Here is a 12,412-nt window from a genome sequence, read left to right as displayed (position 1 = left end):
TGCACGGCGTCCAGGACGAGGACGGACGCCGACGTGACGCGTCGGCGCAGTCACGCGTTCGTCCTCGTAGGCCATGTTACCACATGGCCCGTGCACGGACCGAGACTGCATCACGACCGACCTATGGCTGTACGTTACTACGAACAAACTAGCCTTGGTACTCGACGTAATTCTAGCATGGGTTAGTCGTATGCAATACATACCGCTGGGAACAGTCCTGTAGCTCCCGTACGCTCGTTCCTGCCACTCCACCAGTCGTCGCTCGCAAACTCAATATCCACAATGCGATCACCCTCGACCAATTCGATTTCGTTGTCTTCATCAATCTCATAGTCGTACAACGCAATGGCATGAGGGGCCGTAGCGGCGGCAGTGGCGGCAGTGGCGGGCGGCGGCGGCGGCGGTGGCGGTGGCGGTACCTCTTCGCCTGCTGGTGTAGGGACCGGTGCAGGCGCGGGAGGAGCAGGTGGCGGCGGAGGCACTTCCTCCTGGGCCGGTGGGGCCGGTGGAGCCGGCGGCGGAGGTGGCGGCGGCGGCGGCGCACTATCATCCGCTGCCTCAGTAGGAGCTGGTGGCGCTGGCGGTGCAGGAGGAGGAGGAGGTGGTGGTGGTGGCGTATCGTCGTCGGCCTCGGCGGTGGCAGGTGCAGGCGGTGCAGGTGGCGGCGGCGGCGGCGGCGGTGGTGGAACGTCTTCGCCAGCCGGTGTCGGCGCCGCAGGTGGCGGTACAGGTGCAGGCGGCGAAGGGGCCTTCGGCACCGCTGCTGCCTCAGTAGCTGCGTCTTCCAGCAATTCCACATAGTTAGCAGGAAACAGACCCACCGAGCCATCCGGGCCTGTGGCAGACCACCAACCCTCGTCCACCTGGTCGACCTGCGTAAGAATATCGCCTTCACGCAAGGTCAGCTCATTGTCTTCCTCAGCCTCATAGTCGTACAGCACCGTGGCGCGCACACCTTGCGACGCTTTGGACGTCGTGTTTCCTCCCGTCTCGCCTAGCGACGTGCCCTGCATCTTGGAGACTACTTCGTCCACGGAATGCGCAGGTTCGCTAGGCGGCGCAGGCGGAGGTGGGGGCACCACCTTTGCGGCTTCGTTACTTCGCGACGACGAAGCAGGCGTATGGATGATGTCGGCGTCTGCAGCCGCTTGCTCGGCCTCTTCCTGCTGCTTCCGTGCCATTTCCTGACGCTGGCTCCATGTGAGCTTGCCAGGCGTTGTGCGCCGGATCGGAGCTGGGGTCGACGTCTCGGATGGCTGCGAGAACAGCTTCGTTCGATCCGACGACAGCTTGCCTGGTCGAGGGAGAGAGACCGGTGTATACGCTGTGCCTACGGGCCGGATTCGATCATCATCCGCAGGCTTTGGCGGTGCCTCGACGGGCGTAGGCGCCGCTGCCGAGGGGCGGGGCGGAACAGCTTGCGAAGGAGGGGGGGCCGGTGTCGTTCGAGGGGGTGGCACTTTCGAGGCGCTAGGCATAGGGCGCGGCGCAATCGGCGGCGCGTCCGAGTTCTTAAGCTTGCCTTCACGTAACAGCTGCAACTCGTCTCGCGCTGGGGTGTAGGCTGTGCCGACGGGCGCAATGGAGTCTTTTGGCGCTTTGGCCTGCATGCCACGAATATCCGGCGTACCCACAGGCTTGTGGGAAGTGCCCACAGGCGCAATGGGCTCGGAAGCTCGAGAACTTGCGACACCATACTTGCTGCCGCTGCTGTCTGTGACCTTGCGCAAAATCAGCGCCGGAGCGATATCATCGTCGGAGCGTGCCTGAATCGAGACATGGTATACTTTAAAGTAGTCAGCTACAGCGGCGCTGTGCGACGCGAATAAACCTTTGCGGTTCTCAGGCACACCTTCACCACACCAATTGATCAGCACGAACTTGGGCAGCTTGGTATTCGGATCGACCACCCGCGCGAGGGCGTACTGGATCTTGCCATCGGAGAATTCCTCCGCTAGGTCGTCCAGCGAGCCCTTTTCGTTCGCAGTAACGTCGAGATCATTCGAGAGTTTCTTGTACGAAAGAACGAGATAGTCTTTGACACCATCCAGCACCTTTTCGTACGCAGTACGGATAGCAGGCGACGATAAATTCACCTGCAGCGACATGGTCCGTGGCGAAGCGGGCCATTGTTGGTTCGAGCGCCTCCACAGCCACGTCACGTGATGAAGAAGGAGGCGAAGTGCCTGGTCGCGCCGCGGTCGCTCCCAGGCGCTTCGCCGCGTACGTTATGCTGGCACGGTGGGTCTCGTGGCTGCTGTGCTTTGCCGTACTGGCCTCCCTGGTTCCGAACCAGTCGAGTGCCCATGCATTTCTGCATCTACTTACGCCAAAGAAGCCTGCGCCGCCTGTAAGTTCGCACCTGTCGCCGTACTTTGGTGTGCCCGTCACGGAGCCGCGCAAGAGCGTGCGAGCAGTGCACCCACGCTTCCAGCGCTTCATTCGTGACTCACAGGATGTGAATACCCAGACGTCGACAGCGTTTATTACTATGACAGACGCAGGTACCATTGGTGCGCTCAATCCGCGCGATGGCAGCATGGTCTGGCGTCGTGTGTTGGACAAAGGCGACGAAGTGATTAGTATGATCCCGCATGAAGAGACGTTGCTGCTTGGCAGTACGAAGGACAATCTGACATTGCGTCTGGTCATGGGAAAGACAGGTATTATGGACTGGAGCATCTCGTTCGATGTCCAGCCCTTGCTCGACCAGGTACCGATTCACGCCGCGTTCCTCGAGTCGGGCGGTGTGGATGTCGTGGCAGCGGTAGGTGGCTCCCTGTTCCGTATTCGATATGGTGAGCTTCTTTGGACGTGGACGCCCGAGCAGGAGCAGCGTATTTTGTACGTGGTGCCGTACGACAACCACCTGTATGTCGTTGGCGCGACGCGCGTAGGTACCAAGTGGCAGCCACGCGTCACGGTGCTCGCGCGTACCGCCGAGCAGTTGGCCGTGTACGATGTGCGGGACGACCTGCGCGATCTGTCGAGTGTGATTCTTCTGCCGTACGCGCGCCGTCGTCACATTCCTGACGTGCTCCATGCGACGCCCAGTGGCGGTCCGCACATTGCGTGGCTCGCGCGCGATGGCTCTGTGCATGCGATGCGCCTCAATGAGCCTACGCCGAAAGTCAAGGTACTCAAGGCCGGCAAGAGCCAGTTTGCGCAGCTGTATGATGTCGGCCTGGGCGACCGTGGTCTGTTTGTTGGCCAGCGTGCGGACTCCACGGCCGAGGTGTTGCAGGTGGGCGTGGAAGGTACGTTGCGCAGCGTGTGGGAATTCGAAGAGGTGGCGCCGGATGCCGTGTACGATGGTGTCCTGGATCGCCAGGGCCATGCGTACGTCTTGCGCATGTACTTTACGCGGGGCCAGCACCTGATGAACCAGCATGTGTTCTGGGCCGATGCCGTGAACGGAGGACATCGTGGCCAAGTCACTGGCATGTCGTACCAATACGACCATGACCGCCACGGCAACGTCCTAGCCGCTGCTGTGGAAGCCGCGCCGCAGGGACCGCAGCGTCTCGCTGTGCGTGTGGGCCTCGTGACGTCGTCGGGCAGTGTGCAGTTGGTCCATGATGCCGAGCAGAAGTGGGTCTTGGAAGAAGGGCTATCCCAGCCTGTGCAAACCCTGCTCGTGAGCTTGCCCGATGCAGGGTTGGGCCCTGCCGCCGTGGCGCTCGCTCCCTCGACCGCTTGGATGGCGCCGTACGCCGCGCTGGAGCGTGAATCGTGGGCAGGCCGCGTGGTCCGTCACGTGCGTTTGCTGGCGAGTGTGCCACAGTGGCTTACGGCGTACGTGCGTGCCTCGGCGCATCGCGATCTTGCGTCGTTGGGCAGTGCGATGCAGACGCTGCTGGGCGGGGCGTCGCCGAGTGCGCAGGACAAGATGGGCCCTGTCGCGGGTGGTCCTCGCACTGACAGTGCTACGTTGCTCGAGGCGCCGCGTGCAGCGTCGAATGCGACACTGCACCACGATCGCTTTGGTTTCGATATGCTGGTGCTTGCAGCATCGCGGCAGGGCAAGGTGTACGGTGTGAACCAGACGCTCCATGGCTCGGCGATCGTGTGGGAACGCAGCCTGGTGGGCTTTGGCGAGGCGGAAGGCGCGCCGGAGCCGCATGTCAACGTGACGCATCTCGTGCAGACGCGTGCCACGGGCTCGTTGGACGACAACGGGAAGCCGCTCCCGCCACTGGCGCTGGTCGTGGCGGAAGTGACGATGCCTGGCCAGCCGCTCGAGACACGAGTGTGGGATTTGGACCCACTCACAGGCGAGCTGCTTGGCTCGCAGGACGGCGCGACGGTGTGTGATGGCGCCATTCGAGATGTGTACCAAGCGGCGGACCACGTTAGCTTTGTGTGTGCGAACGGCCAGATTTTGCGGCCTGTGAGCTCGGAGCCGATGTACATCATGACGCTGGAGGGGGGCCAGGCTTTGCAAGGGTACCTGCTCGAGCAGGACACGCTTCCTACGTGGCGCATGCCGCTCTCGCCGACAGAGCGTGTCGTGGCTATGCACGATCCCAGTCGGGACCATGTGGCGAGTCTCGGCACGGTGCGTGGCGATCGCTCGGTGCTGTACAAGTACTTGAATCCGCATGCTCGCGTGATTGTGACGTACGACGAGCAGGCGAAGCTCGCGCATGTCTACGTCATCGATGTCGTGAGCGGCGAAATGGTGTACCAGCTGCAGGTGCCGGGCCTCGCCAGTGGACAGCTGCACTCGACCTACGCCGAGAACTGGATTACACTGCAGTACCAAGCTGACGAAGTCCTGGGCTCGGAGCGTCTGCTGTCGATGGAGCTGTACGAGCGCGAGGGCCAAAATGATGCCCGCTACATTTCGTCGTTGGCACGTGGCAACAACGAGGGCGAGCTGCGTACGCGGCAGTCGCCCACGGCGTTTGTGCAGACGTTTGTGCTGCCGTACAGCGTACGTGCGATGGCCACGACACGCACGACGCTGGGCGTCGCGAGGCGCAGTCTCGTGATTGCGAACAACCGCAGCGAAGTTCTTCTTCTTCCACGCCGCTTCTTGGACCCACGCCGTCCTGTAGGCAAGCCGACGAAGGAAGACCAGGAAGAAGGCCTCCTGCCCTACCAGCCAGTATTGCCGGACGAGCCTGCGTGGAAGCTGATCAAGACGAACCATCTCGCGGCGCATCTTGATCGCATCGTGACGGCGCCTGCGCTTCTGGAAAGCTCGTCGATGGTCCTGGCTACAGGTCTCGATTGGGTATACACGGTGGCTTCGCCGTCCGGTCCCTTTGACCGTCTACATACATCGTTCAACAAGACGCAGCTGGTGCTTACGATCCTCGGCCTGATGGCCGGCATTGCCATCACACGGCCGCTGATCCGTATGCGCGCGCTGAACGCTCGTTGGTAGGGGGTGGTGGTGTGCGCCCTTTCCGTATGATGATAGCCCCTACGACCAAGTCCCATCCCCGCTGTAGCGTCTGCCAAAATGCATCGGCAAAGATCCCGATATGCCGTCCGTTGTGCCACGTCGCGCGAATGCGCAGTGCCAAGCGAAGGAGAAGCGATACGGACTGGCATGCGAGCACATCGATGATCGCAGAGAATGGAAGGCCATCGAGCGACGTGCCATGCACCATATGCAGCATCGATGCGAGCGGGAGCAGACTGGCCAGCAGCTTGCTCGGGTCGCGCGTGTAGAGCCACAAGTGCATGTGGGACCACAGCTTGGGGTACGGCATGGCCATAGGCACAACGGGCAGCGTGCCCCCCTGCGCCGAGCTGAAGGATATAGCAGTAGGCATATGCGCACATTGCAGGACGTACACAATCCAGTGCACTGGCACCAACACACAGGGCGTCACGGCCAGCGTATGCTCAGCGCCCTGCGTATCCTTGACGCTTTGGACGTGCCGGCCCAACGCAAGGACATGGGTTGGTAGCACCGGCACGCTCTGTGTCTTGTCGTACGGTCCCGTTCGCGTCCATGCAAGACGTAGCGCCGACGGAAGAATGGCATGGCCCGGCGGCATCGACATCCCCATCGCAGCATGACGCAGTTGTTCATGCACACTGGGCAAACTCAGCTGGAAACACTGCTCAAGAGCACGCGCCACATCCTCTCCCGCCTTGCTCGCTCGCTCAGCAGTGTCCTCGCTCGGCGTCGTAGACGGCTTGTGCATCGTGAGGAACGCATGCAGTACAAACTCACAAGTGACTTGAGAGCGTGCAAACTCACGCGCCTCGGCGTTCATGCCATGCCGACGCAAATGCGTCGCAAGGTCCACATAGGGATTGGTTCGCGTATCAAGAACTGGCACGCCCAGCTTGAGAGGCAGTTGGATCTGGTCCTTGGCCGGCATCGTATACAGCATCGCACTAGGCTCGCTGGCCTGCGCAGGAAATTCGGGCTCCGACAAGTCTTCCTGCAGTAAAGGCACATCCACCCCTATTCCTGGCGATACTGATGCGTCAGAGAGCAGGATGCTCGACGGGATGGTCACACTACTCGATACATCTGTTCTCGACGCGCCTCGCTCCAGCACGGCCAGCGGCGGCGCTGACATGGGCTCGTGGGGTGTGTGCATGCAGGAGTACCACGTCTCCATAACGTAGGGGGGGGAATGCATTATGAGATGGAGATTTATACAGGATCCTCGTCCGGAGAGTGTCATACACTGATACAGCCTTCCTCAAGGCCCGTGCATCCTACCATGATGAGGATGAGGCTATCGACAGGCACACAGATCGGGGCGCGTATCGGGCCGAGTGGCGGCAAATAAAAAAACAGCTCAAGGGACTGGCGTCTCCTTGTTCACCCCGGCGCCGGCTTATTCATACCACGACTGGCCGGGGTTGCGAGGGGAGCCCATGATGGCGCCGAGCAAATCCCGAGCTGTGTTGAGCAGCTCAACAGCTGTTCCAATGAGGCCACCCTCGCTTTCTTCCACATAGTCCTCGGCCAAAGGCACTTGCGGAAGCGAGGGCGCCGGTGCGACGAGGGCACCAGACGTACGCGAGGATGGGCGGCCACGACTCATATGCACAATGCGCTTTTCACGATCGCCCGATAGAGGTATGGTAGGAGTATTGGAGGGAGTAGGGCCGCCCTGTGCCGAAAGGAACGAGGCACGACGGACCCCTTGGCTGCCACGCAACGAGGCTGTATCATGAACAGCCAAGCCGGGCAGGTTCTGGACATCCACGACAAGTGGATCTTCCGAATTGTCTTGCAGTTTATGGGGTATCTGGCTTGAAATGGATCCTTGAGAATCATCAAACGACGGTAAATCAACGCTCTTGTATGGCCGTCCGCGCTCAAAACTGTCCGAGCTATCCCCGGTCGAATCACTCACTGGCTCTGTCAGTACGGGGCGGTAACGTGCCTTCGTCGTGGAGAGAAGGTGTAGCGTGCGTATACGTGGATGAATGATGCGCTTCATAGTCGTCGTCAGAGTCATAGTCGTATCCATCATCTTGATCAAAGGAAAAATCATGGGTGACAGGAATGGTATCAGCCACAGAGTACCGCGAGTCCACTTCGCCAAATTGTTCATCATCGCTATCGATAAAGCTGCTGATGGGTCGGCCGCGGTCCCAATCCGGCGAATATTCATGGCCCATCTTGAGTTGAGTAGGCTCCAACTTGGCAATAATCGCCCGCTTCGCGCCGTCCGAACCTGGCTTGGAGTGCGCCGATGCAATGCTAGCAACAGACATGGCCATGTCATCATGCTCATCTTCGTCACTACTCTCGTCGTCATAGTCCGATGTGTCATCATAGTACTCTTCCGCAGGAATCTCGTCTACGGCTATACATTGCTCCACGGTGTTGTTGAAGCTAATGTGCCGATCCTTCTTGAATGTACCGACGCCTCTCGAACTCGATGGAATACCCAAGTTCATGGTGATGTTCTTCGGCCTCCGTTTGATCGTAGCAGACGTGTCGGGAACATCCACAATATCATCTTCCTCTTCATCCACACCCAAACGGCCATTGGGTGGCGATATCTGGAACGGCGCTTGAAGGATTTCTGTGAGAGTACGGTGCTTGAGAATAGACTTCTTACCGGTATCAATACCCAAACGATCTTCCATGGACGACACTTTTGTCGGAGGAAAGGCAGAGGCCTCTCTATGCAATGGACCATACAGCCAGGTCACATCACTTTCTTTCAGCCTATCTCTGTTAGCGCATAGGCCATATTATACGTACCAATTGAGAGTCTCGGGGCTCACTGTCTTCAGATTACCACGCTGCTTAGCCCAGGTCCTCCAGCTGGCATTTTCAAGTCGAACACCATTAGCTATTTCGTATTTCCGTTTGGTCATAGCCTTCCAACTGCTCCAAACATCTTCGTCTTTCCATTCATGGCTCAGATAGTCGACGCAAATTTGAGGAGCTGACCCATCAATTTCAGCATCATCTGGAGCCGGCTTCTGACTAGATACAGGAGGATAAGGATCTTGTGCGGAAAGCATGTTGTATGCTTTCACCGCACAATGCGACGGCCCTGGAAAGATTCACTGCCTGTCCTGCCAGACAGTCAACAGCGTTGGGGTCAGAAGAGCGCTGCGCTGGGCTTGCGCTTGTAATCAAAATTTCATATCGCCCCGCCCCGCCCCCTTCTCCACATATCTAGCTGCGCCGTACGCGCACGTTACCTGACTCTGACTAAAACACATTCACAGACGTGAAAGAGACGTGTTGCCTCCCTGATCATGAGCAGGGACCAACCTGAGGCGTCAGCTTGCGTGGGACGCAATGTAATGTCTGAAGCGGTAACGAGAGGCATAGGTACGTGTCATTACTCTCATGAATGTAGAAAACCTCCAAGACGCTTCCATTCAGTATGCGAAGCGACGTGCACAGTCTATTCAACGCGCACAAACGACATCATTGAGCGTCTGTGCGACAGAGGTGCAAGGCCTCGATCATGTGCAACGGAAGAAACGTGAAGAGCTTCAAATGCTATCAGCGTCAAGATCCACAAATTTCAATCAGCATCCTTCGAGTGGATCTTATCGCAACGAGCGCTTGGAGTTATTGGAGACTTTGCAACGAGGCCCAGGCACCTTTGAGCCCCGCAGTGATGACCCGAACTTTGAACACTTTGAGCCATATTCAAACGTGAAGCTTAAGTATGTTTTTAGAATACTCACCTTAAGATCTAGATACATTTCCTTTGCCAAACTACAACAGTATATGGATTGTCGCTATGCTATTTCCCCCAGCACCCTTTATTCTCTCACGTCTCGCACTGGCTCCGCCTCCTCTGACTACCAAAAATCGCATAATGATACCCTAATGGATGGAAGTTACGAAGTGCCTTTGTTTGGCGATTGGGTCCTTTTCGCCGTGATTGGGGAGAAAAGTCCTATGCGATATACTGCCCCGCCTGAATTCAAAGGCCATTACGACGAGGCAAAAGAGCGAGTTGCCAAAAAGTACTTTGGCTTTAAACTCTTTGACCTAGATACCAAGTTTATCAAAACGACGCAACAGCTTCCTGGGCATTGCAGGATGAACATGCTCGTGTTTGAGTCCACAGATCCGTCAACTATGCCCCCATCCTCTGAACGGCAGGCAGGAGGGGCGTTTGAAAAACTATGGAAGGAGAGAGATGGTGTGCTAGTCGCTTTTTTGAATCCAAGCATACTAAAAAAGCGCAAAGGCGTATGTATGATCCATGATTAACCCCGGAAGTCCAATGAACTCACGATATCTCCTCGTTCCGCCGACTCGATTTTGGTTATTGGTCGGGCAGAGCATTATGCACAGTGCCAGGCGCAGAAAAAGGACGGAAAACGATGCACTTCTTTTGTCCTAAAGGTGCCAGGTAACACGGTCTGTGACTACCACTTGGAATCGATGATTGCCTCGCAGCAACGCTCTCGCATGGAATTTGCAACATCGTATGTACTAATTATGCTAATCGAAGCACATCATCCCTTATTCCACCACCAAAAAATGTCCCTCGCAACTTCACGGGGAAGCCAAGTAAGCGTGTTCACTATCGGACAGATCTGTCAGGCTTAGATGTGTCCGGTACTTCCTTGGACACAACGTATGTTGTATCAGGGAATCAGGCTTATCTTCCTCCGTCTGATCCTAGAAGTCATGCCTACGATATTACTGCGCGAATGGGGCATGAACATGAAAACCTAAAGCTCAGAAAGCGGAAAGAAAGAATGAATGAAGAGTTAATCGCTTCTATGAGAATACCTGATACGCCAAGGAAGACACCAAAGATCACCGAGCCAGCCGATCCTGATGAATTGGATAAAAAATTTCTTTCTCAAATTGGGCAGCATAGTGCCGCAGCCAAATCATTGCATATTGCTCAAGCTACTCTGCGGGGTGAAAATGCCTCACGAAAAGGAGTAGCACAATCTTCTGCTCATGTCCCTGGCACTGACAGCTCTACATCTAGGGTATGTATTCGATTTGCATTCTAACAGCATAGCTATTGGCGCGACAGACGATGACTGCATCCGAATTGCCGAAGGCGCAGTTGCGCTCGTCGCGATTTCGATCCAACGTGCTAGACCGTGATGGGCCCGGCGCTAGACATGTTGAGATTTTAAAGCACGCTGACATTCAAACGCCAGCCGACGATCATGACTATGAAGATGACGATGACGACCTCATTATTTTGGACAAACCCACATCATAGAATTCCAAGTATATATCATCAGGCCTGGCCATTCGTCGGGACTGCATCAAGGGCCAGCTTTAGAAGAGAAATCTTTTTCCGAAGCACCTCAATAGATGCGGGCAAGAGGTCTTCAGGTTCATAAACACCCGTGGACTCCACGCTAACTGTCATGTAAGAAATGTCGGGAATACGTACATAAGAAATGGTCCTGGATACGGCCTAACCGCACGTATCCCTCAAACTCGGGGTATCGAAGGACTTCGCGACTGACGGTGTCTTTTCGGGCATCAGCAACGCGTACACCAAAGTTGTCGTCCCGCTCAATTACACCTTGTGGGAAACAAGAAATGAATTTGGGGATAATCTCTTCTGGTAAAGGCTTCAGGATTTCGATCAAAGGAAGAAGACGGTAAGAGGCAGTGGCTACAGGTGAAAACTTCGCATGGTCTTTTCCAATGCCTTTCTCGCAGTGAAGCTCCATCTCCATGGCTTGTCCTGGAGCCATCTTGGCAATAACAATATCAGCATTTACTGGCTTGGGCGCTGCATCGACGAACATATCAGCCTGGTCACCCTTAGGCTCCCACTCCAACTGAGACGAATAGACATACCGGCCATCGATGGACGCATCCTTTCCGCTACCACGCTTCTTGCACTCAGCTTTCAGGTTGAAAACAACAGTGTTTTGATCATTAGCCTCATCGTTCATTTTGAATGACAGCTTCCTGGGATCAACAGCCAAGGGAATCAGACCTAGCCGGTGAGAAAGTACTTCATCTTGGATAATAGATGTGTTATTCCAGATATACACATGTTCAATTGCCACAGTAGGTACTTCTGAAATGAGAGTTCGTCGAATAGCGTTAGCAATGCTTGCATCAACACCAACTAGATCAAACTCGCATAGCTCAGTAGTCCAGCGGGTCACGTCAACCTTCAAGTTGTTTTTGAACGATTCAAAGTCCCAAGCGCCTGATACACCAAGCGTTTGGTTAGGATACGAGGTGGAAGATACGTTTCCAACCCTTTCTGGGAGTATTTCTACAACCTTGCTCCTATCCATAGTTGTATGAATGATGGCTTGAACCTCCAGTGACACCCGTACACAAGGATTGTGGTAGATTATGCGTCTCACGGACAAGGGTCATCTCAAAAAAAAAAAATGCACGTGATCGGAGCAAAAGGCTCGACTCGCTCGCACGGACTATGTGGCAGGCTATGACGCATAGATTATGAACGCATGCTGGATAACTAATAAATATATGGATACTTAATATTGAACCAAAACATCATAGTGACCGGGGCAGTATAATAGGTACCCCAAGTCTGCAATAGTGGATTCAGTTTCAAATTTTACAATGTCACAGGGAATCTCACTTGTATTTGGCTCATCTTCTGAGGGCCAAGATGAAGGCGCGTCGTTCTCTGCGCAAGATACACTTGAACCAGACAAATAAATAATAGAAAAGTTAGTTCGCAACGCTTGACTGAGTGCTGAAATTTGAAGATGGTCGGCGTCTTTGCCAAACGCATCAACTTCTTTATTGCAGAAGTCCTCAATAGTTAACGATGGCGACCCGTCTGACATGTCGAAAAGAAAAGGAAGGTAATCATCTTTATTAGCCTTTGCATTAGCAGAGAACGCCTAGATAACTTACCTTAAGATATGCGCTCGTCAGTAAACGAAGATACATGACGATACTATTACTGGTCTCAGCATCGGTAAAGGCATGTAAAATAGCGGGGAGTTGAGCATGACCTTCCATTACTTT

At 55.6% G+C, this 12,412-nt stretch overlaps 6 protein-coding genes across 6 annotated transcripts; 2 read left to right on the top strand and 4 right to left on the bottom strand.

Moving 5' to 3' along the window:
- Positions 1-148: 148 nt before the first annotated feature.
- Malapachy_3403 (drebrin f) lies at positions 149-2,108 on the bottom strand (the record flags this gene model as incomplete). Its single annotated transcript, XM_018137873.1, has 2 exons — positions 149-172; positions 204-2,108. 2 exons carry the CDS (start codon positions 2,106-2,108, stop codon positions 149-151), a joined length of 1,929 nt encoding a protein of 642 aa, XP_017993801.1.
- Positions 2,109-2,230: 122 nt separating this feature from the next.
- Positions 2,231-5,392, top strand: Malapachy_3417 (hypothetical protein; the record flags this gene model as incomplete). Its single annotated transcript, XM_018137887.1, has 1 exon — positions 2,231-5,392. The coding sequence occupies one exon, from the start codon at positions 2,231-2,233 to the stop codon at positions 5,390-5,392; it is 3,162 nt and encodes a 1,053-aa protein (XP_017993862.1).
- Positions 5,393-5,431: 39 nt separating this feature from the next.
- Positions 5,432-6,590, bottom strand: Malapachy_3409 (hypothetical protein; the record flags this gene model as incomplete). The annotated part of the gene is made up of 2 exons (XM_018137879.1): positions 5,432-5,453; positions 5,557-6,590. The coding sequence occupies 2 exons, from the start codon at positions 6,588-6,590 to the stop codon at positions 5,432-5,434; spliced, it is 1,056 nt and encodes a 351-aa protein (XP_017993794.1).
- Positions 6,591-6,812: 222 nt separating this feature from the next.
- On the bottom strand, positions 6,813-8,463 carry Malapachy_3406 (hypothetical protein; the record flags this gene model as incomplete). Its single annotated transcript, XM_018137876.1, has 3 exons — positions 6,813-7,233; positions 7,403-8,161; positions 8,198-8,463. The coding sequence occupies 3 exons, from the start codon at positions 8,461-8,463 to the stop codon at positions 6,813-6,815; spliced, it is 1,446 nt and encodes a 481-aa protein (XP_017993797.1).
- Positions 8,464-8,797: 334 nt separating this feature from the next.
- On the top strand, positions 8,798-10,658 carry Malapachy_3421 (dna replication licensing factor mcm10; the record flags this gene model as incomplete). Its single annotated transcript, XM_018137891.1, has 6 exons — positions 8,798-9,123; positions 9,151-9,658; positions 9,689-9,897; positions 9,924-10,049; positions 10,221-10,416; positions 10,449-10,658. The coding sequence occupies 6 exons, from the start codon at positions 8,798-8,800 to the stop codon at positions 10,656-10,658; spliced, it is 1,575 nt and encodes a 524-aa protein (XP_017993702.1).
- Positions 10,659-10,676: 18 nt separating this feature from the next.
- On the bottom strand, positions 10,677-11,703 carry Malapachy_3383 (rpc40-40 kd subunit of dna-directed rna polymerases i and iii; the record flags this gene model as incomplete). Its single annotated transcript, XM_018137855.1, has 2 exons — positions 10,677-10,804; positions 10,836-11,703. 2 exons carry the CDS (start codon positions 11,701-11,703, stop codon positions 10,677-10,679), a joined length of 996 nt encoding a protein of 331 aa, XP_017993953.1.
- Between the last annotated feature and the right edge of the window lie 709 nt (positions 11,704-12,412).

The sequence above is a fragment of the Malassezia pachydermatis genome (genome assembly GCF_001278385.1).
Source record: "Malassezia pachydermatis strain CBS 1879 chromosome Unknown scaffold1, whole genome shotgun sequence".
In the NCBI taxonomy this organism is placed as follows: domain Eukaryota; kingdom Fungi; phylum Basidiomycota; class Malasseziomycetes; order Malasseziales; family Malasseziaceae; genus Malassezia; species Malassezia pachydermatis.
This window is presented reverse-complemented; position numbering and strand designations above follow the sequence as displayed.